Below are 24986 nucleotides of genomic sequence, written 5' to 3'. Positions count from 1 at the left end.
TTAGGAATTTTGTGAAATAGTTTTGTTTAGAGTAATGCCTAAATAAAGGTTTGGCAATGCATGAAGCAAACTGTCTAATTTTGGACATGCTCTAACGGATGATGCTGACACCGGGGTTGGACTTTGAGGAAAATGGGACATTTTTGGGGGAACAGGAATTCATGTCTGGTGCCAGGGCTAGTCGTCAGAATACCGTCGCATGACCTTGCCCCCCCCCCTCAGTCTGTGTCATCATGTTTCCAGTCCCATGGTTATTTAACGAGAAGACTTCTCCCCTTGCTGTGCCCACAGTCATTGAGAGTGGGACCTCTTAACACACTCCTTGCAGGTCATGTCCCATGGGTGGGGACCTCGTTTAGAGCTCCAAGAGCCCCAGTCATAAAAGCCAGTAGAGTAATTCACTGGACATACTTGGTAGCCTCTTGGCAGCCTTCCTCTCTAGAGAGAGTTCTCATACTGAAGTCTGGCCAGAGCCATTTGTACTGTTGACAAGAAAACATGGCCCAGTATGGCCAAAAGGTTTCCTGTGACTGTGATTGGTCATGCAGTAAGGAAGTGTTCTGGCTGTGGCTGTGCTGGTTAAACTCAGGGCTGATTGGAATCTGACGTGGTTAATGTACTGCAGTTAGATTCATTGGATATCGTTATCAGGATGACATGGGTTCTCGTCAAGCTCATTATGATGGAAATAAAGTAGTGACTCACCCACGACAGTGACCACAGCACTGGCTTTCACACTCCCCTCACCGTTGCTGGCCAGACACTCGTACAAGCCCTCATCGTCTTTCTTCACTCTCTTGATCGTCAGCACCCCATCCTCCCTCAGGGTAATACCTGGAACAACAGCACAAAGTCAACAGCTCAGATTTTATGGAGAAAATGACTAACATGGTTGAGCAATTCAACAACGAGGAGGCCCAGGAGATTTTCTTGATCATGTGACCCAACCAGGGAAAACCCAGGGCCCCTAAATCCCAAGTCATTTCTTACCTGGACCCTCCTGTACTGGTAGGTTGTCTTTGTACCAGGTGATGTAGGGTGGCGGCACACCCAGGGCGTAGCAGGCCATAGTCAGAGTGCTGCTGCTGTTTACATCTTGATTGGTCAGGTTCTGTCTCAGCCACGGCCTCTTCCTCTCTGTTTCAATCACAAAAGCATATCTGAATTCGATCGCTCTTCTTTTCAAGATTTCCCTCAGACAAACTCATCTCTCTACTGGGTTTCATAATCACGAGCGGGTTTATATCCAGGAGCAGACACTTTTAAATACGATGTTACACAAACATATTATTCTTAAAGTTTGGTAATACCCATATAACGTGCAATTACTGTTCTGTTAGAGACCTCATTGAACACCCAGCAGGCAATGTTCTCTCTGTCACTTCCTCACCATGCACAGTCAGCACAGTCTTGACTATAGCTCTCTTGTTGTGGATCTTGTGCGCCCAGCACTGGTAGCCTGCTGTGTGATTCCTGGACACATTGTGCAGGCTTAGGGAGAGAGAGATAGAGTAGGGGCTGAACTGTAGGGCCGTGACGTTGTTGGTGATGGTGGAGTTCTGAGGGTCCTTCCACTGCAGGTCTGTGTACAGGTACCGGGTCCCCCTGCAGGTCAGAGTGACGTCGTCACCCTCGATGGCAGTCTGGGGCTCAATGGCCAGGTGCTGAGGGTGATCTGGCGGGGGAGAGGGGAAAAACACATCAATTCATTAGGAGTGTTAGAGCATTTTTTTTGTGTGGGGGAGGACACCCCATTTGGGTGCCTAGTAAAACTACCATGCATAAGCACAGGTTAGATTATTGTACAGTATGTAAGTGGGATACAAGAGCATCTTTGTTATTGCCTGTAAACCTCTCCTCTCAGCAAGATAGACACTGACGCTGTCCTATTCTGGGAAAGAACATCTCCGAAAAATCAAGCTGCGCATCACCACACCAGGAATTTGCAGTTATTTCCTGTTTCATCACTATTAATTGGAAGCACGTTGGCGGTGTGCGGTGAGCAGCGCTGATGTTCGGCCTACAGCAGTGCAATAGGAATCAGGCCGGGGCCGGGCCTCCGGGGAGCCAGACTGAGTTTGTTTATTCAGAACACTGGAAAGCATTCTGTGTTCCATAAGAGACGACAGCTGTTATTACAATTCTGCAGCATTCCAGTGCTCTCGATCTCCACCTCTGGAATGGTGGCACATTGCAGCACTTCCTCCAGAGACTGATTTTATTCTCATCCGGAAACTCGGAGTTTGGCATCATCAGCCGTGTCCCCAAACATAGTGTCACCACCATTCCCAATTACAATCTATCATCAATCAGTTTTCAACTTCAAAACTTCTACGGTTTCACATTTTTTCCCGCGGTAATGACTGCTTGCGTGCCCTGACAGCTGATTTCTCCTATCATTATATAACTGGACTAGATGGAATTTTCATTTCATGAACATTTGGAACTGTTCAGATGCATATAAAAAATGATTCATGCAGCGGCAGGCTCCGAGAAGAAGAGAAATGACCCGCGGGCACTCCAGTGTACGCTCAGAGCTGTTTTTAAACTCGCAGTATTAGACTGTACCATATGGCCCAGGACATGTTTGCCTCTTCCGTTCGATCCTGAAGCCTGCCTGCTCCGGAGGAAGATGGTTTCAATTAATGCCTCCATCTGCACTCTTTATTGCACAGTACAATCTGTGCATTCTTTCGCTTGCCTCGCAATTCATTACAGTGCGTACGTGTAGTCACTGGAAGCGAGACCTCATGTATGTTATATGTTATACTGTATGCCTGGCCCGTAAAAATAAAAACCACTCAAGCGTTTCTGCTTGTAATTTTTCCTTATGCTGTTCTTTCAATCAACTCCCCACGTCGTGTAATGTTAAATTGGCCCACTTACCGTCCACATAGAAGGGGGTTCTCAGTGTACGGGTGCCAAGTTTGTTCTGGGCTGCGCAGGAGTAGATCCCTGTGACGTTAGCCGCTCCCACCACCAGCGTACTCACAGTCTATGGAGGAGAGTGAACAAGCCAATCATTCGATCTACAATACAGCCAGAAAATGCTGTACACTCTGTGCAAAATATATGTTTATCTCGATGAGACTAACTTGTACAAATAAAAAAGTTACATGAAAAATGTTCAGGTTGGCATAAGATTCATTATACCTCAATCCATACACACTGACACAATGTCTTTTGAAATACAACAGCAGATGTTCCATCAACATCAGTGTGGCTATTTTGCCATTAGCTAGTGTGTCAGAGATCTGCCTTAAGCCTAGCCTGTTTTATGCTCTCGTCACAATAATGGAAGGATACATCTGGACTTTCAAAACCCGCCTCTTCTCTCGCCACAGCACAGGTCCACAGAAAGAGTGCCGGGGCCTCCATGTCATTTCCTGGGGAGCATTTACAATGCCACACTCGATTCTATCACCGTTGGAGTGGAACCCGTTTAATGGCTTAAGTAGACACAACAATAAGTACGATTTGGGCAAGGGGCCAGATTGCGTAGGGTTCTGTTTTGTGTTCAGAACGACATCTGTTTTCAGAGCAGCTACATCAAAGGTGCTGAATGCTGTGGCTGTATTGTCTGGGTGGTGTTAACTTCCTGGGTTTCTAGTGCCATTGTGCTCTGCCCCTCAGAAATAGAGCTTTAGCCATGAGACTGGACTGTGTCGGACACATTTTCACTGTTTTAATATGGTTTCAATGTTTCAGCTCATATTGTGAGCAGGGTTGAGGGAGTAACACATTACACAAAAACGGTAACTGTAATCCGTTACAATAGGATCAAAAATATTGTAATCAGATTACCGATACTTTTGAAAAACTAGATGATTACTTTGAGGATTACTTTTAAATTCAGAAAGGATGTTTGCGGGGGAAAAAAAGTTGACACTTCTCTGTTAATGACATTCAAATCAGCATTGAAAACAGTTTAAGTTTGTTCCACCTGAGCGAGTCTGACCACAAGTCAGAGACCACTATAAAGAAACACTAACATTAATGTGTTTGATGGATCACGGGAAAAGAGCAGGAATAGGCTTTTGTAGGCTACAGTCCAAGCTGTCTTCCAATGGTGCGACTGCTGTCGGCATCCAAAGATTATCCAACTTGAATAAACGCTTGGAGGTAAGGATGACAGCAGTGGTGTAGTCTACGGCGATACGGATATCACTTATTATTGATATCTACATAGCGCATGACATGATGTGAATCACACTGCTGCTCTCTCATTTAGCTATTTTCGCTTTACGGATTGTGGTTGTTGTGGATGGCTGTTCACAAATCTAAATGTGTATTTCAACCCAATAATGGTTAGCTTCAAGAAGGTTAAGCTGCCTATCAATCATTGTTTTTGAAACCAGTGGACAGCCAGTGAAAAATGCGCTCTTGCAACAGCTGCACAGTGAGGATCCAAGCTTCTGGAATAAAAGTGGGGCTTTTACTGCTCAATCTAATTCATGCTAGTAAAAAAAAAAATCCATAGGCCTAATGCACACATGCTCAAACTTGCAAACTTTTGATAGACTTAAGGGGGCCATCTGTAGTTGCAAAATCTATTTTTGGACTTATAAATTATCGAATTAAGGAGCCCAATCAGTCCTCCATGACAACAAAATCATAAACAATAGAGTAGGGCTGGCTAATACTGTATGTCCTTAGTTTTGGGGTCATGCTCAGGTAAAACAATTTGGCTAATCTATACTTCCATAAATCCTATTCTTGAAGATCAAGGGGTTTTAAAAATGGCTGGAATTCTGATAGACTTTGGTTTTTAATGTAAAGATATAATTTAATCGTACTATTATATGTAGTAGAAAGCGATGGGTTAGAAGAAGCCAACATAACCAACCCATAAAGTAAACTTTAACATTCAAATATGGCCAGCTACATAAACCTTAACATTGACTTATCCTTCAACAGATGTCGTTCAATTGGTAACATACATTTTTGTCTTCTTCTAATACATCTTAAGGGGAAAGTAATCTAAAAGTAAGGGAACATAATCAGATTACGTTACTGAGTTTGGGTAATCCAAAAGTTACGTTCCTGATTACAATTTTGGACAAGTAACTTGTAACTAACAGATTACACTTAGAAAGTAACCTACCAAACCCTGAGTGTGCGCTGTGTAAACATGTTTGGATGGAAAAGCTAGCTAAAAGTTGTGTTAAGTTGTCTACCCCGAGTTGTTATGACATTGGTCAGACCACTGACGGAGTAGTTACATGGTGTTGTGTTACGGTCATTACTCATGATGAAGTAACGTGAGCTGGAAAACAGTCGTTTCAACAAGTGCGCTCTGTCCCTAAGTGGTGACTTGACCAGAAGCATTATGACCCCAGGGAGGGCCCATGCCTCTCTCCCCCGTCCCCTGGTGCTGTGACCCTGCCCAGTCGGTCCCCCTCTCCACCAGGAGCCCCTCTGAGGCTGGCCATGCAAACCTGATTAACACTCTATTCTCATTCACGGAGAACAGTGATTTATGTGGGGTGACAGAAAATAATTATCTCCCAACAAACCGGTGCTTGTTATCACTGACCCTTAGTCCTCACCCCTATAAAACACTGGTGTTTGGGCCACAAGCGCTTGTAAATAAGGAGTGCCTCCCTATTTATGTCCATCAGAGATTGGTAGTGTTGGAAGTGAATGAAGCCTAAGCCCTCTATTACTAGGTGTGTACTGTATTGTACCTGAAGGAGATCCTTTTTGGATTGATAGGTAGTCAATAAAGTGGTGAATTGGGAGCACAAGCAGTGTGCGGGCCCTCCTGTTCTTTACAGTATGAATACCATTAGCACAATTCCTGTTCTTTACAGAATGTATACCATTAGCATGATTCCTGTTCTTTACAGTATGTATACCATTAGCATGATTCCTGTTCTTTACAGTATGTATACCATTAGCATGATTCCTGTTCTTTACAGTATGTATACCATTAGCATGATTCCTGTTCTTTACAGTATGTATACCATTAGCATTATTCCTGTTCTTTACAGTATGTACAGTATACCATTAGCATGATTCCTGTTCTTTACAGTACGTATACCATTAGCATGATTCCTGTTCTTTACAGTATGTATTCTATTAGCATGATTCCCATTCTTTACAGTATGTATCCCATTAGCATGATTCCCATTATTTACAGTATGTATACCATTAGCATGATTCCTGTTCTTTACAGAATGTACAGTATACCATTAGCATGATTCCTGTTCTTTACAGTACGTATACCATTAGCATAATTCCTGTTCTTTACAGTATGTATACCATTAGCATGATTCCCGTTCTTTACAGTTTGTATACCATTAGCATGATTCCTGTTATTACAGTATGTATACCATTAGCATGATTCCTGTTATTACAGTACGTATACCATTAGCATGATTCCTGTTATTACGGTACGTATACCATTAGCATGATTCCCATTCTTTACAGTTTGTATACCATTAGCATGATTCCTGTTCTTTACAGTACATATACCATTAGCATAATTCCTGTTCTTTACAGTATGTATACCATTAGCATGATTCCCGCTCTTTACAGTATGTATACCATTAGCATGATTCCTGTTATTACAGTATGTATACCATTAGCACGATTCCTGTTATTACAGTATGTATACCATTAGCATGATTCCTGTTATTACAGTGTGTATACTATTAGCATGATTCCTGTTATTACAGTATGTATACCATTAGCATGATTCCTGTTATTACAGTATGTATACCATTAGCATGATTCCTGTTATTGCAGTACATATACCATTAGCATGATTCCTGTTATTACAGTACGTATACCATTAGCATGATTCCTGTTATTACAGTATGTATACCATTAGCACGATTCCTGTTATTACAGTATGTATACCATTAGCATGATTCCTGTTATTACAGTATGTATACTATTAGCATGATTCCTGTTATTACAGTATGTATACCATTAGCATGATTCCTGTTATTACAGTACGTATACCATTAGCATGATTCCTGTTATTACAGTACGCATACCATTAGCATGATTCCCATTCTTTACAGTTTGTATACCATTAGCATGATTCCCGTTCTTTACAATATGTATACCATTAGCATGATTCGAAATCCCTTCAACCGTCCATCATCAGAGGGAGGAAACACCTTCATAAATCTCCTATAGGGGAAAGCTGGAGAAATACCATTTCATAAAGTTTACCACACCAGCATACGTGTTTGGGTAATGACTTATTATAACCAGTATTTTCTTTGGTGGTAGGTTTGCTTGTGCTGTTGAAATGCTTATATGCTGGCTAGATTTATGTCCCAATTTGACCTAGTGTGTTGGCACGGCTGTCTTTCAACTAATCCTATAGGTGGGCTTTTGGGGGAAACAGTTGAGGCCTGCACTTAATTACGTTTGGAGTGAATGGTTTTGGTAACAAGCTCCTCTAGGACATGTGCTGTAATGTCTATAGTCTCCATGTTCAGTATGCTTTGGGAACGCATGCCAAGACGTGGTCCATTTTTTGTGAGAGGAAGTGATCGAGTGTTTAGTAAACTGCAGGGAAAATTGCAGAAACTTCTATTGGAGACTTAGGAACTAATGTGGTTATATGGTCAAGGTGTCCCAGGTGAACACTTTTAAGATTGTAATTATTTGCATACCTCTTGTGGATCCCCTAACCATTACATTCAGCTATGGTGTAAGAACACAGATATGATGAAAACAATGAAAATAACCAATTATTTCAATTTCCAAACTTTGTTTTAGTAGTTCCAGCGATTACGGCTGATCTCTTCAAAAGGTCAGTGGAGTTAGGAGGGAACCTATAAAAGTCCCTTCTCCGCTGTCTGCACACGCATGGCTTGAGCCGTATGGTTGTATTGGTCTGTTTTACGAGGAGCTCCACAGCCCTCCGTGTTCCAACAGACAAAGATCCACTGATGTCAGAATAAACAGTGCTCTCTGGCAGACCAGGCAGCTGCATCATTTACAGGCCTAGCTGCTTTAGATCCAAAATCTGCGTTTTGTTCAGAGGGTGTTTTTCACTCCAGCAGGGTGAAATGAACTGTGTCTTTCAGTTAATGGGGCAGACGGACGAACGATTCAGGAGAGCAGCCCTGAAAAGAGCCAAAATGCTTTTTCTTCATGGCAGTTCTGGCGCTCGACTTGCGTTGACCTTAATTGAAGGCTAAGGGGCTTCTTTTAATAAAAAGCAAATCATGTCAGATATGATGGTCTGTTTGTTGCAGACAGCATATACGAAATGACGGATAAGTTGATTTAGTGGCAGTTACTGCAGCGTAAACAATAATGTGGGTTTCCGTGTCATAAATATGCCTACTGGTATACACTAAATGTATTTTACTATAAATAGCTTTTTCTCTGTACATGTTGAATATTACAATGTATAAATAAACAGTATTTACAATGTACTGTACAGACTGTACTGTACTACAATTTCATTATACATATTGATGTTCCTTCCATAACTTTTGGTCACAGTTACATAAGTCTAAAGTGATGCAGATAGAATGAATCCTTCTAGAACATTTTAGAACTGCCAATATGAGGAAGGGGATTGCCTCGATGTATTGTTTTCAGATGTTGCCATCTCAAAGAGAACGGCCATGCAGATTTCCACGTCCGTGTTAGTCTCTCCGAACCCTCTCTATAGCCATTTACTCTAAATCCCTTTCTCACACAGTACATCTCCAAGTAATTGTTGTATATGCTTATTCCATGTGTAATTCTGTGTTGTTGTTTGCGTCACACTGCTTTGCTTTATCTTGGCCAGGTCGCAGTTGTAAATAAGAACTTGTTCTCAACTAGCTTACCTAGTTAAATAAAGGTGAAATATTATTATATATATTTTTTTTAATTTGCACAACTATTTTGTCATTGACATTTACATTTCTGTTCAGATTACAGTATATTTATCAAACCTGACTCATATATGAAAAGTACACCCACATGAATTATTGTTGTACAATGTTAAGCAGTTCCAGGTTACAAATCTAATGAGATCAAACCCATATTATATACATACCTTGTTCTTTCCTTTCACCAGTTCAGTTTGGTTGTTTATGCTCTCAATCCAGTTGTGTGAGTAATTCCCTTTATCGTCCATTTGAACTGGGATTGGCTCAGTGTAAAGGGTGCACCTATAGGACAGAGGAAATCAGTGATTACTCAACTAGACGAAACGGCTGCAGGTTACATAAAATAAGAACTCAGTTTTGTAAATTAGTACAGAATATTGGACAGGAGACTGTTAGAGCAGGATGCTGTGTGGCCATGACATAATTTCCTGTATTTAATTAGTGGGAACCGGAAATGATACTATGGACCATCGATTGATAATATGGACCAGCGATAGCTGTCCAAACGGTTTGACAATGTGTCACTTTGAAACGGCAGGAATTAAACCCTAAGAAGCTCTGACTAACACCATAGCTTTTGTATGGCCTTTTAGGGTGCAGTGAGCTACAGCCCAGTTAAACCAGACTGCCTGCTGAGGGGAACAATCAGGCTGATAAGGAGCGAGGCGATTTAAAAAAAAAAAAAAAATTAATTTTATTTATTTCACCTTTATTTAACCAGGTAGGCTAGTTGAGAACAAGTTCTCATTTGCAACTGCGACCTGGCCAAGATAAGGCATAGCAGTGTGAACAGACAACACAGAGTTACACATGGAGTAAACAATTAACAAGTCAATAACACAGTAGAAAAAAAGGGGAGTCTATATATACATTGTGTGCAAAAGGCATGAGGTAGGCAAATAATTACAATTATGCAGATTAACACTGGAGTGATAAATGATCAGATGGTTATGTACAGGTAGAGATATTGGTGTGCAAAAGAGCAGAAAAATAAAAATAAATAAATAAAAACAGTATGGGGATGAGGTAGGTGAAAATGGGTGGGCTATTTACCAATAGACTATGTACAGCTGCAGCGATCGGTTAGCTGCTCAGATAGCAGATGTTTGAAGTTGGTGAGGGAGATAAAAGTCTCCAACTTCAGCGATTTTTGCAATTCGTTCCAGTCACAGGCAGCAGAGAACTGGAACGAAAGGCGGCCAAATGAGGTGTTGGCTTTAGGGATGATCAGTGAGATACACCTGCTGGAGCGCGTGCTACGGATGGGTGTTGCCATCGTAACCAGTGAACTGAGATAAGGCGGAGCTTTACCTAGCATGGACTTGTAGATGACCTGGAGCCAGTGGGTCTGGCGACGAATATGTAGCGAGGGCCAGCCGACTAGAGCATACAAGTCGCAGTGGTGGGTGGTATAAGGTGCTTTAGTGACAAAACGGATGGCACTGTGATAAACTGCATCCAGTTTGCTGAGTAGAGTGTTGGAAGCAATTTTGTAGATGACGTCGCCGAAGTCGAGGATCGGTAGGATAGTCAGTTTTACTAGGGTAAGTTTGGCGGCGTGAGTGAAGGAGGCTTTGTTGCGGAATAGAAAGCCGACTCTTGATTTGATTTTCGATTGGAGATGTTTGATATGGGTCTGGAAGGAGAGTTTAGAGTCTAGCCAGACACCTAGGTACTTATAGATGTCCACATATTCAAGGTCGGAACCATCCAGGGTGGTGATGCTGGTCAGGCGTGCGGGTGCAGGCAGCGAACGGTTGAAAAGCATGCATTTGGTTTTACTAGCGTTTAAGAGCAGTTGGAGGCCACGGAAGGAGTGCTGTATGGCATTGAAGCTCGTTTGGAGGTTAGATAGCACAGTGTCCAAGGACGGGCCGGAAGTATATAGAATGGTGTCGTCTGCGTAGAGGTGGATCAGGGAATCGCCCGCAGCATGAGAAACATCATTGATATATACAGAGAAAAGAGTCGGCCCGAGAATTGAACCCTGTGGCACCCCCATAGAGACTGCCAGAGGACCGGACAGCATGCCCTCCGATTTGACACACTGAACTCTGTCTGCAAAGTAATTGGTGAACCAGGCAAGGCAGTCATCCGAAAAACCGAGGCTACTGAGTCTGCCGATAAGAATACGGTGATTGACAGAGTCGAAAGCCTTGGCAAGGTCTATGAAGACGGCTGCACAGTACTGTCTTTTATCGATGGCGGTTATGATATCGTTTAGTACCTTGAGCGTGGCTGAGGTACACCCGTGACCGGCTCGGAAACCAGATTGCACAGCGGAGAAGGTACGGTGGGATTCAAGATGGTCAGTGACCTGTTTGTTGACTTGGCTTTCGAAGACCTTAGATAGGCAGGGCAGGATGGATATAGGTCTGTAACAGTTTGGGTCCAGGGTGTCGCCCCCTTTGAAGAGGGGGATGACTGCGGCAGCTTTCCAATCCTTGGGGATCTCAGACGATATGAAAGAGAGGTTGAACAGGCTGGTAATAGGGGTTGCGACAATGGCGGCGGATAGTTTCAGGAATAGAGGGTCCAGATTGTCCAGCCCAGCTGATTTGTACGGGTCCAGGTTTTGCAGCTCTTTCAGGACATCTGCTATCTGGATTTGGGTAAAGGAGAACCTGGAGAGGCTTGGGCGAGTAGCTGCGGGGGGGGGGAGCTGTTGTCCGAGGTTGGAGTAGCCAGGCGGAAGGCATGGCCAGCCGTTGAGAAATGCTTGTTGAAGTTTTCGATAATCATGGATTTATCGGTGGTGACCATGTTACCTAGTCTCAGTGCAGTGGGCAGCTGGGAGGAGGTGCTCTTGTTCTCCATGGACTTCACAGTGTCCCAGAACTTTTTGGAGTTGGAGCTACAGGATGCAAACTTCTGCCTGAAGAAGTTGGCTTTAGCTTTCCTGACTGACTGTGTGTATTGGTTCCTGACTTCCCTGAACAGTTGCATATCGCGGGGACTATTCGATGTTAGCGCAGTCCGCCACAGGATGTTTTTGTGCTGGTCGAGGGCAGTCAGGTCTGGAGTGAACCAGGGGCTATATCTGTTCTTAGTTCTGCATTTTTTGAACGGAGCATGCTTATCTAAAATGGTGAGGAAGTTACTTTTAAAGAAAGACCAGGCATCCTCAACTGACGGGATGAGGTCAATGTCCTTCCAGGATACCCGGGCCAGGTCGATTAGAAAGGCCTGCTCACAGAAGTGTTTTAGGGAGCGTTTGACAGTGATGAGGGGTGGTCGTTTGACTGCGGCTCCGTAGCGGATACAGGCAATGAGGCAGTGATCGCTGAGATCCTGGTTGTAGACAGCGGAGGTGTATTTGGAGGGCCAGTTGGTCAGGATGACGTCAATGAGGGTGCCCTTGTTTACAGAGTTAGGGTTGTACCTGGTGGGTTCCTTGATGATTTGAGTGAGATTGAGGGCATCTAGCTTAGATTGTAGGACTGCCGGGGTGTTAAGCATATCCCAGTTTAGGTCACCTAACAGAACAAACTCTGAAGCTAGATGGGGGGCGATCAATTCACAAATGGTGTCCAGGGCACAGCTGGGAGCTGAGGGGGGTCGGTAGCAGGCGGCAACAGTGAGAGACTTATTTCTGGAGAGAGTAATTTTCAAAATTAGTAGTTCGAACTGTTTGGGTATGGACCTGGAGAGTATGACATTACTTTGCAGGCTATCTCTGCAGTAGACTGCAACTCCTCCCCCTTTGGCAGTTCTATCTTGACGGAAGATGTTATAGTTGGGTATGGAAATCTCAGAATTTTTGGTGGCCTTCCTGAGCCAGGATTCAGACACGGCAAGGACATCAGGGTTAGCAGAGTGTGCTAGAGCAGTGAGTAAGACACACTTAGGGAGGAGGCTTCTGATGTTGACATGCATGAAACCAAGGCTTTTTCGATCACAGAAGTCAACAAATGAGGATGAAACTGCAGTGTGACAGGAAGCCCAATGCTATGCTTTTTATTTATCCCTTATTTTACCAGGTAAATTGACTGAGAACACATTCTCATTTACAGCAATGACCTGGGGAATAGTTACAGTGGAGCGGAGGGGGAATAAATTAGATATCTGGAAGCTGGGGAGGATTATGTGGCCATGATGGTATGTCAGATTGGGAATTAGCCAGGATTAACACCCCTACAATAAGTGCCATGGGATCTTTCGTGACCACACAGAGAGTCAGGACACCCGTTTAACATCGCATCCAAAAGACGGCATCCTACACAGGGCAATGTCCCCAATTACTGCCCTGGGGCATTGGGATATTATATATTTTCTAAGACCAGAGGAAATAATGCCTCCTACTGGCCATTCAACACAACTCCCAGCAGCATCTGGTCTCCCATCCAGGGACTGACCAGGACCAACCCTGCTATCACCTTGACTAACCTGTACCCCCCACACATTGACTCAGTACCGGTACACCCTGTATAGAGCCTCATTATTGTTTTGTACTTTTCTTGTGTTACTTTTTTTATTAGATTTTTTTAACTTTAGTTTATTTAGTAAATATTTTCTTAACTCTATTTCTTGAACTGCATTGTTGGTTAGGGGCGTTTAAGCAAGCATTTCACGGTAAGTTATACACCTGTTGTATTCAGCGCATGTGACAAATAACATTTGATTTGATTAGCTTCTGAGGCAATTCAGCAGTGGGATGCAGGGTGGTATGCTGCTGGCTATGCGTCACCTCGAACAGGAAACCCCCCCCCCCCCCCCCACTCTCTGGCCAGAGGAGATAAGCCTGTTCCCCAAACCTTATTGGGTCAACAAGGCACAGCTGATACCATCTTACCCTGCTGCTGATAAAGAAACCCACCCCCCTTCATCTCTCCCCATCTCCCAATCACTCTTTCTTTAACTCCCAAATGATATCTGAGACGTTACGCTTCCCCAACCACAAGGGGACTGTGATATGTGATTTATACGAGGTCCCATCCTGAAATGATAAGTGGTCAATTTGCAGTGACAGGTTCTTGAAGTGGGTCTGAACTGTATAAAACAAACAGTTGGCTCAATCTGCCTCCAATCAGGCCGTGGCTGGCCTGGGCTGTTTCTCTGTCTGAAGCTACTCCCTCATTAGCTGTTGAAAAAACAAGCCCTTTTCAGCGTCAAACGTTTATGAGCCACTGTTTCCATTGCCAGAGTTGATTATCTTTAGGGCTGCAGAAACGGGGCACTTTGACACAGCTTGACCCTCCGCCATTATTTCTGTCACAAATTTGGCATACCAATAGAGGGTTTTTTAACCAATAATTATGGATAATTAACAGAAGCACTTGTCAAGTTAAAGCGCATGAAGTGTAACATAATTCAGGCCCTCCGTTGTGAGGCCATCCAGAGACGTGTTTTTCTAGCGGTGTTGGGTCCTGATAATCCCGCGGTAATGGCCCATTGTTTGCCTGATTTTACGCCTCAGAAAGAACCCCTGCTGTCACTGACTGTGTTCTGGCTGCTCTGGCTTTCAGGGAATGTTCATGTTGTTAAAGGTTCACTAGCAGGTCGACATACACGCCCACGTCACTCATACCACACGCTCTGTCCCGTTCAGCTCTATAAAAGCTTGGGGAGTCTGAGACTAATATATCCTCTCTCCCCGCCCACAGAGCCAACAGCCACAAATGAGTGGGGAATTCTCCGGGGCTGCATTTCTTTGATAAATGACTGTATTTTGGGCCAGAGTCAATTAAAAGGATGCAGGCATGTTTATGGAGAAGGAGCCCCGGGCTTGCCCGGTGGTTCTGGACTCCAGACTCACACAGATGATCTGGTTTTGTGTCTGTCTTTGTATGTGTGTCTGTCTTTGTATGTGTGTCTGTCTTTGTATGTGTGTCTGTCTTTGTATGCGTGTCTGTCTTTGTATGTGCGTCTGTCCTTGAATGTGCGTCTGTCCTTGTATGTGCGTCTCTCTGTCTGTTTGACTTTGTATGCGTGTCTGTCTGTCTGTCTTTGTATGTGCGTCTGTCTGTCTGTTTGTCTTTGTATGTGCGTCTGTCTGTCTGGTTGTCTTTGTACAGTGGGGCAAAAAAGTATTTAGTCAGCCACCAATTGTGCAAGTTCTCTCACTTAAAAAGATGAGAGAGGCCTGTAATTTTCATCATAGGTACACTTCAACTATGACAGACAAAATGAGAAAAGAAAATCCGGAAAATCACATTGTAGGAATTTTAATGAATTTATTTGCAAATTATGGTGGAAAATAAGTATTTGGTCAATGACAAAAGTTTATCTCAATACTTTGTTATATACCCTTTGTTGGCAATGACAGAGGGCAAACGTTTTCTGTAAGTCTTCACAAGGTTTTCACACACTGTTGCTGGTATTTTGGCCCATTCTTCCATGCAGATCTCCTCTAGATCAGTGATGTTTTGGGGCTGTTGCTGCAAAGATTTTCTATGGGGTTGAGATCTGGAGACTGGCTAGGCCACTCCAGGACCTTGAAATGCTTCTTACGAAGCCACTCCTTCGTTGCCCGGGCGGTGTGTTTGAAATCATTGTCATGCTGAAAGACCCAGCCACGTTTTATCTTCAATGCCCTTGCTGATGGAAGGAGGTTTTCCTTTACACGGATCAGTCGTCCTGGTCCTTTTGCAGAAAAACAGCCCCAAAGCATGTGTTTCCACCCCCATGCTTCACAGTAGGTATGGTGTTCTTTGAATGCAACTCAGCATTCTTTGTCCTCCAAACACGATGAGTTGAGTTGTTACCAAAAAGTTATATTTATGTTTCATCTGCATATGACATTCTCCCAATCTTCTTCTGGATCATCTAAATGCTCTCTAGCAAACTTCAGACGGGCCTGGACATGTACTGGCTTAAGCAGGGGGACACGTCTGGCACTGCAGGATTTGAGTCCCTGGCGGCGTAGTGTGTTACTGATGGTAGGCTTTGTTACTTTGGTCCCAGCTCTCTGCAGGTCATTCACTAGGTCCCCCCGTGTGGTTCTGGGATTTTTGCTCATCGTTCTTGTGATCATTTTGACCCCACGGGGTGAGATCTTGCGTGGAGCCCCAGATCAAGGGAGATTGTCAGTGGTCTTGTATGACTTCCATTTCCTAATAATTGCTCCCACAGTTGATTTCTTCAAACCAAGCTGCTTACCTATTGCTGATTCAGTCTTCCCAGCCTGGTGCAGGTCTACAATGTTGTTTCTGGTGTCCTTTGACAGCTCTTTGGTCTTGGCCATAGTGGAGTTTGGAGTGTGACTGTTTGAGGTTGTGGACAGGTGTCTTTTATACTGATAACAAGTTCAAACAGGTGCCATTAATACAGGTAACGAGTGGAGGACAGAGGAGCCTCTTAAAGAAGAAGTTACAGGTCTGTGAGAGCCAGAAATCTTGCTTGTTTGTAGGTGACCAAATACTTATTTTCCACCATAATTTGCAAATAAATTCATTAAAAATCCTACAATGTGATTTTCTGGATTTTTTTTCTCATTTTGTCTGTCATAGTTGAAGTGTACCTATGATGAAAATTCTCATCTTTTTAAGTGGGAGAACTTGCACAATTGGTGGCTGACTAAATACTTTTTTGCCCCACTGTATGTGTGTCTGTGTCTGTGTCTGTCTGTCTGTATGTCTGTCTGTCTGTTTGTCTTAATGTGTGTCTGTCTGTCTGTCTTTGTATGTGTGTCTGTCTGTCTTTGTGTGTGTGTGTGTGTGTGTGTGTGTGTGTGTGTGTGTGTGTGTGTGTGTGTGTCTGTCTGTCTGTCTGTCTGTCTGTACAGCTGTGACAGCTGAGCTCAGCGTCCAACAAACCTAAACACCAACCAACCAAAACATAACCAGGAGGTGCACTGGCTAAGACAAAGCTGGTCTGCTTTACCAATCACGTCTATTCATACTGGCCCGAGAGCGGACAATAAAACTCAAAGCAGTGTGGACAAGGCAGTGTTTCACCATACCTACAGAAATAACTAGAAATGCACAGTGACCCCTGGATGAGAAAACACACAACACTCCCTGTGACCTATCTCTGTTCTCTGCATGAAACTTTCTGTCATTCGAAACTGTAGTCAGATGGTCTTGGTGACTAAGTATCCTTTTGATCCACGGGCTGGGTGTTTGAGGAAAAAATATAGGACTTTCATCTCAGTTCTGGGTTTATTGCTTTGGATCTTGGAAGTTGTGCCTTGTGATTGTGCAAAGCCTTGACACTGTATCTTCCCAGGTCTGTGGTATTCTTATGGTTTACAGAAAAACAATGAAAGTACATTACCAATGAAGGAACATTGTGAAAGTGAAAAACAAGAAGTGAAGAATGCAGAATTGTGTTACTGGAAGCGTTAAGGTTAAAAGGCACTGATGCAGTAGGAGAATTCAAAGAAAATGGTCTTCACAGTTTAGTTAATGATTTAACCCCCCCCCCCACCCCCGGATAAACAGGCCAGGATGGTGTGTCAGTGACTCACTCTTTGTCGGTGGGGTCAGGGTGGCATGGTTGCCAGAGCCACGTGATGTCGGGCATGGGCACTCCAAAGGCGGTGCAGGTTAGCTGGTGCTGCTTGCCGAACATGTATGGTTGGACGTCTACCGAGGCCACCTCCTCTTCTGAGATCATAGGCCTCACTGAGACACAGACAAAGAGATCAGACACTGTTGCATTAACCTTTACACTCTACCTGGCTGTTGGAGGTCATAATGTCTTTATAAAGATAGAGGTCCGTCATCATGATGAATAACCATGAAAAAGGTGCCATCAACATCCAGTTGTCATCTAACCTCAGAGAGTGGGCTTTGAAGTGCTTGAAAATGGCTGAGTGATTGCATAGCCCTGATATCCTGTGGTTGTCCATCACATCAGGGTGTCACAGTGCCTCAGAGCCTGACCTCTACCCTGCTGCCTCTGGGACAGATGTCAGTGGATCAGCAGTGTGGGAGAACACAGCAGTAATCAACACCAGACTGACTGGCGGACGGACACAGACAGACTGGATGCCACCTCCAGGAAAATGTTTCCATCAGTTAATCATTGTGAACCAGTCAGTGTGTGTGTGTGTGTGTGTGTGTGTGTGTATATATGTGTGTGTGTGTGTGTGTGTGTGTTTGTTTTGTTTGTATGCCTGCATGCATTGGTGAGGCTGAGGCTGAAGTCGTAACATGGTTTCTCTCAGCAATGTCCTCAGTTCAAGCCCCGGCTGCTGAATATTTGAGATCTGAAGCACTGAACTTCAAAAGCTTGATGAACGATGTTTAAAATTGTTGCCTAACTGTTCCCAGGAATCTCTCTTGATTTCTCCTTCCATTGTTTTTGTCTGTGAGAGTGGGTCATTTTTTTGCCATTCCAACCCTATGTTGCGTTGAGCAATCGGGGCAGCAAGTGTCCATAGATAACATTTATATGAGGGAGAGAGGGGGCTGATCTTTCCACTTTGGCATGGTAGGGGGATTCCTGGGTAATGTGCAGGGAATGGGATGGAAATACTTTGTTATGCATTCTTTTGCCCCCCGTCGCCAGCTTGGAGTAGTATCTGAGTGGCACACGTGTTTCTCAACAGAGTTCTTAAGGGCAGGCAGATTGCACTCCCCGACTCTCCATCCAACACACGATCAAAGCTCAAGAACATAACACCGACCACTTCTACAACTGCTGGTGTTGACAATCTTCAGTATTTACATGGCAATCATTACAATATATTTGTTTGAACAGTCTTTGCTAAAGCATATAAAGTACACAAATAGCCCTATATAATGTACCAAACACGATTGTTTACACAAGTGGTGCTGGGCCAGATGGGCTACATACACATCGAGAGGATGTAAACAAATGATTGCCCAAGATGACGCCTACAATGGAGTTATGTCCGTCCCTGCCTTAGCTCAGTGAGACCTTGCCTTCACGCAGTACCAGTTCCGAACACACTGACCCACCGTAGATGGTGACCTTGGCAGAGGCGTGCTTCTTGTTCCCCATCTCAGCGTTCCCAATCTCAACCGCGCACCTGTACGTGAGGAGCTAGAGAGGCTGGGTTCCTGTCATACTGCAGGCCAGGACCAACCAGGGGCTTAAACCCAATGTGCCGAGGCTGGTCGAAACGCAGAAGTCCAGGCCATTGCTTCATTTCCTCAGGATGGCCAGTCATTTGGAGGGACAAGGAATGGGGTATAGGATGGGATAGAGTGGCGATTTAAAAGGAGCTTTACCTCGGACTACCAGAATGTAGCTGAGATTCCTGTAGAGGCCTCTCTCCTTGTTGCCCAGGGCGATGGTGAAGACCCCAGCATCCTTCTGCTTCACGTCCTTGATGAGTAGGTTGTAGCCTGAAGACTCGTAACAAGTGGAGTTCTCGTTGATGAGGACGCCATCCTTATACCTGGGAACGAGATACACCAACATTTGCTTTAGACGTTCACCTCATCATAATGTACTGATGTGAAAGTTGTGATGATAATTAGTGAGCAACTCTATATCCCAAATCAAATACTCACATGCTTCAGTTTAGTGCACATAGTCACAACAGAGCTATTATATTCATCAGGAGTTGACAATACACGCAGTGAAAAGTCCCAGCAGCTGAACTCAGTCTTACCATGCGATGGTGTCGGTTGGTGGCAGTGCATTGACCTTGGGTTCAAACATCAGCTTGTTTCTACCCTCTGTGTAGACTACTCTCCTGGCCCATTCATTCTTATAGGACACATTCAGGTATGGATGTTCTGAAATCACACGGGAGAAGACCAATGATGAAAGCATTAAAACGACTGTCGAAAAACAACAGTATAAATGTACTATCAATGAGGTCACACAATGAATGGCCAAGATGACCCTTACAATGGAGTTATGTCTGTCTCTGCCTTAGCTCAGTGAGACCTGGCCTTCTCGCAGTACCAGTTTCTAAAACACTGACCCACCGTAGATGGTGACCTTGGCTGAGGCGTGCTTCTTTTTCCCCATCTCAGCGTTCCCTATCTCAGCCGTGCACCTGTACGTGCCCCTGTCGTCCATGGTGATGTTGGACAAGGTGATGGCTTTGTACATCCTGGTGATCAAAGCCGGATTCTCTCTGATCTTATTGACGGTGGGGTTCCGATTGACCTGGGGACGCAAAGGCATTCATCAGCAACCCTGAAACATTGACCAGTAATTGACCAATCTTAAAAGATGTTGAATGACTAAGAACTTACCATCCTCTTTGGGTACTCCCATTGGAAGTTGATCCTTCCGTTGAAGGTGGTCTCTGCAGAGCAGTTGAGGACCAGAGTATCTCCCACTAACAGCTTGATACGTTCAGGGTTGATCTTTACGTTCCTCAGGAAGTTAGCTATGCAAGCAGAGTTAGAAGGGAAGACACAGTGAGAATGAATCAACATCCTCAGTAATTCCTCTGTCTCTCGTAGCCCTTTCCTGCAGTCACATGACCGAGTGGCTTCATGGGTAGAATGTTACTAATATTTTTCATACTTAATAAACATTGTTTAAAGAAACCCTCAGACGATCTGATGTTTCTATGTGAAACAGTTTTGTTACATTTCAGTCTTCCGTAATGTACACTACCGTTCAAAAGTTTGGGTCACTTAGAAACGTCCTTGTTTTTGAAAGAAAAGCACATTTTTTGTCCATTAACATAACATCAAATTGATCAGAAATACAGTGTAGACATTGTTAATGTTGTAAATGACTATTGTAGCTGGAAACGGCAGATTTTTTATAGAATATCTACATAGGTGTACAGAGGCCCATTATCAGCAACCATCACTCCTGTGTTCCAATGGCACATTGTGTTAGATAATCAAAGTTTATCATTTTAAAAGGATAATTGATTATTAGAAAACCCTTTTGCAATTATGTTAGCACAGCTGAAAACTGTTGTCTTGATTAAAGAAGCAATACAACTGGCCTTCCTTAGACTAGTTGAGTATCTGGAGCATCAGCATTTGTGGGTTTGATTCCAGTGAAAACAAAAACCTTTCTTCTGAATCTCGTCAGTGTATTCTTGTTCTGAGAAATGAAGGCTATTCCATGCGAGAAATTGCCAAGAATCTGAAGATCTCGTACAACGCTACTACTCCCTTCACAGAACAGCGCAAACTGGCTCTAACCAGAATAGAAAGAGGAGTGGGAGGCCCCGGCGCACAACTGAGCAAGAGGACGTGTACATTAGAGTGTCTAGTTTGAGACGCCTCACAAGTCCTCAACTGGCAGCTTCATTAAATAGTACCCGCAAAACACCAGTCTCAACGTCAACAGCGAAGAGGCGACTCTGGGATACTGGCCTTCTAGGCAGAGTTGCAAAGAAAAATACATATCTCAGACTGGCCAATAAAAATAAAAGATTAAGATGGGCAAAAGAACACAGACACTGGACAGAGGAAGATTGGAAAAAAGTGTTATGGACAGACAATTCTAAGTTTGAGGTGTTCGGATCACAAAGAAGAACATTCATGAGACGCAGAAAAAATGAAAAGATGCTGGAGGAGTGCTTGATGCCATCTGTCAAGCATAGTGGAGGCAATGTGATGGTCTGGGGGTGCTTTGGTGGTGGTAAAGTGGGAGATATGTACAGGGTAAAAGGGATCTTGAAGAAGGAAGGCTATCACTCCATTTTGCAATGCATGCCATACCCTGTGGACGGCGCTTAATTGGAGCTAATTTCCTCCTACAACAGGACAATGACCCAAAGCACAGCTCCAAACTATGCAATAACTATTTAGGGAAGAAGCAGTCAGCTGGTATTCTGTCTATAATGGAGTGGCCAGCACAGTCACCAGTTCTCAACCCTATTGAGCTGTTATAGGAGCAGCTTGACCGTATGGTACGTAAGAAGTGCCCATCAAGCCAATCCAACTTGTGGGAGGTGCTTCAGGAAGCTTCTCTCCACAAATTGACAACTAGAATGCCAAAGGTAAGCAAAGCTGTAATTGCTGCAAATTGAGGATTCTTTGATGAAAGCAAAGTTTGAAGGATACAATTATTATTTCAATTAAAAATAATTATTTCTAACCTATATTTCCTATTCATTTTGCAACTCAAAAAACAAGGACATTTGTAAGTGACCCCAAACTTTTGAACGGTAGTGTATATCAAGTGTAATATTGGGATGCTATTTTTATTTCAACTCTATATCTGACATGGTACAGGAGTATTCTTTTTTTTAAGCCCATAAACATGTGTGTGAGGTGTATACTTTTGTGTCAAAGTACATTTGTTTTAGACTACCAAGAAACACTCTGTGTAACCCTGATTTAGCTCACTGCAATACAAGGTTAAAAGCTCAATTAGAAAAGGAGAAGTTACTCACTTTGCCTCAGAGGGATGTACTGCGACTGGACCTGTTGGCCGTCGATGCTGGTAACACAGGTCAGGAGACGAAAGGATTCGTAGGGACCATATGGGATCACAAAGCCTATTTTGGGGTCCCATTCCTTCCATTGTTCTATCTCCTCTGATAAGGGTGGCAGCTGAAAGAAGAGACAGGTAGCAAAGTGTTTGTCAAAGGGCTTATATGTTTAGTCACACTTCTAGTTCTGCAGTCTTTAAAAAGCACTCAGCCAGTCAGACTAAAATACGATGTGGGCAACTGGCTTTGATATGAAACTCCACACTCCAATGAGCTCAGTTGGAGATGACAGCCCATTAGAACCAACTTCTAATTCATTTTCATGGTTTTATGGAGTGTAACTATCGCAATTATCCACACAGCGATGCACGGAGCACTGTTGACTTTGAACAAGGGATGAAATGGATGGACGTGGCCAAGGCCTACCACTGCAGTTGTTTGTTCTCCAGCCAAGTGTTATGCTGCTGGGAGAGGAGCGAGAGGGGAAGGAAGGAAGTAGGGAGGAAGGAAGGAGAAATGCCAAAGATCTTCCAGTAGCAGGGAGGTCACACAGCCCACTAACTTTGCCATCCGAATAAGACGTATGAGGTCTGGCATCATGTCAACATGCAGCAGAAGACGCACCCTGTTCATTGATGCACATCATTTATAGGAAGGCCGTCTCGTGTTATAGGATAATGTTATAAGACAAGGAGCTTGGTCACTGTGACCCAGTACCCTACACCCAGCTCCTTCGAGAGAGATTTCCTCCTATAGTTTATTAAAAACCACTTAACCTTCCTCAGGAGCATCATCGGCCTATTGTTGTTGTTTTTTAAATTCTACCCCCTTTTTCTCCACAATTTCATGTTATCCAACTACTATCCAATTACGATCCAGCGCCTTAGACCGCTGTGACACTTGGGAGGCCCCGGCCTGTTGTTTTTGACTGGATACAGTGCCTTTCAAAAGTATTAATTCCCCTTGGCGTTTTTCCTATTTTGTTGCATTTCAACCTGTAATTTAAGTATACTTTTTATTTGGATTTCATGTAATGGACATACACAAAATAGTTCAAATTGGTGAAGTGAAATAAAAAAAATTACTTACATTTTTTTAAAATTAAATTAAAAACTGAAAAGTGGTGCGTGCATATATATATTCACCCCTTTGCTATGAAGCCCCTAAATAAGATCTGGTGCAACCAATTACGTTCAGAAGTCACATAATTTGTTAAAATCCACCTGTGTGCAATCTAAGTGTCACATGATCGGTCACATGATCTGTAACATGATCTCAGTATATATACACACCTGTTCTGAAAGGCACCAGAGTCTGCAATACCACTAAGCAAGGGGCACCACCGTGCAAGAGGCACCATGAAGACCAAAGAGCTCTCCAAACAGGCCAGGGACAAAGATGTGGATAAGTATAGATCAGAGTTGGGTTATAAAAAAATATCCAAAATTCGCCCACCAAAACTCATGGACCAGGCAAGGAGGGCATTAATCAGAGAGGTAACAAAGAGACCAAAGATAACCCCGAAGGAGCTGCAAAGCTCCACAGAGGAGATTAGAGTATCTGTCCATAGGACCACTTTAAGCCATACATTCCACAGAGCTGGACTTTACGGAAGAGTGGCCAGAAAAAAAGCCAATGCTTAAAGAAGAAAATAAGCAAACACATTTGGTGTTTGCCAAAAGGCACATGGGAGACTCTCCAAACATATGGAAGAAGGTACTCTGGTCAGATGAGACTAAAATTGAGTTTTGGGCCATCAAGGAAAACGCTATGTCCGGCACAAACCCAACAACTCTCATCACCCCGAGAACACCATGTTTTTCATCGACAGGGACTGGGAAACTGGTCAGAATTGAAGGTATGTTGGACGATGCTAAATACAGGGAAATTCTTGAGGGAAACTTGTTTCAGTCTTCCAGAGATTTGAGACTGGGACGGAGATTCACCTTCCAGCAGGACAATGGCCCTAAGCATACTGCTAAAGCAACAGTTGAGTGCTATAAGGGGAAACATTTAAATGTCTTGGAATGGCCAAGTCAAAGACCAGACCTCAATCCAATTGAGAATCTGTGGTATGACTTAAAATTGCTGTCCATCAGCGGAACCCATCCAACTTGAAGGAGCTGGAACAGTTTTTGCCTTGAAGAACGGGCAAAAATCCCAGTGGCTTGATGTGCCAAGCTTATAGAGACATACCCCAATAGACTTGCAGCTATATTTTCTGCAAAAGGTGGCTCTACAAAGTATTGACTTTGGGGGGGTGAATAGTTATGCATGCTCAAGTTTTCAGTTTTTTTGTGATATTTCTTGTTTGTTTCACAATAAAAAATATTTAGCATCTTTCAAGTGGAAGGCAGGTTTTGTAAATAAAATGATACAAACACCCCAAAAATACATTTGAATTCCAGGTTGTAAGGCAACAAAATAGGAAAAATGCCAAGGGGGTGAATACTTTCGCAAGCCACTGTTTGTATTGTTTTTTAGACCAGCATTTCCTGGACAAGATGTTTATAACAGGTCTTCTATACTTAGATAGAGATTGTATTCTGCAGAAAAAATATATTGGAGGACCTTCCTGTTCTTAGCAGGAAGCAGACAGGATGACTCCCTCTCCTGCCCATGAGCTTCCCCTCTCTGTGGCCACTATCTGTTCCCGAATGCTTGAGTGGCCTACCGTTTGATGGGTGTGAGAACTCCAAAGATGCCCATAGTGCAGAGCGCCTGTGTTTATCATGTCTCTTTGCGATCTTGACTTTAGTGACGTCAATGGCAGACTTCTTTTTCAGAAAAAGGTACACTCTGGTAAAGTAATCAGTCTGATGCCCATACTGTCTCATAGCGTGTACAACTGGTCAACATTG

General features: G+C 43.6%; 1 protein-coding gene across 1 annotated transcript in view; it reads right to left on the bottom strand.

The window, feature by feature from the left end:
* The window catches only part of LOC110487730 (vascular endothelial growth factor receptor kdr-like), a 73650-nt gene that overhangs the window by 30324 nt on the left and 18340 nt on the right, over positions 1-24986 (bottom strand). The window contains exons 5-15 of the mRNA XM_036942928.1: positions 22087-22246; positions 19973-20109; positions 19700-19883; positions 19378-19504; positions 18992-19161; positions 17260-17416; positions 9020-9134; positions 2887-2995; positions 1391-1675; positions 991-1137; positions 706-834 (exon numbers count right to left, since the gene is read on the bottom strand). Coding sequence (XP_036798823.1) covers positions 706-834; positions 991-1137; positions 1391-1675; positions 2887-2995; positions 9020-9134; positions 17260-17416; positions 18992-19161; positions 19378-19504; positions 19700-19883; positions 19973-20109; positions 22087-22246 — 1720 coding nt within the window. The remainder of the gene's footprint in view (positions 1-705; positions 835-990; positions 1138-1390; positions 1676-2886; positions 2996-9019; positions 9135-17259; positions 17417-18991; positions 19162-19377; positions 19505-19699; positions 19884-19972; positions 20110-22086; positions 22247-24986) is intronic.

The sequence above is a fragment of the Oncorhynchus mykiss genome, chromosome 14 (genome assembly GCF_013265735.2).
Source record: "Oncorhynchus mykiss isolate Arlee chromosome 14, USDA_OmykA_1.1, whole genome shotgun sequence".
Classification (NCBI taxonomy): Eukaryota; Metazoa; Chordata; class Actinopteri; order Salmoniformes; family Salmonidae; genus Oncorhynchus; species Oncorhynchus mykiss.
Note: the sequence above shows the minus strand (reverse complement) of the source record. Positions and strands in the feature narration are given on the sequence as shown.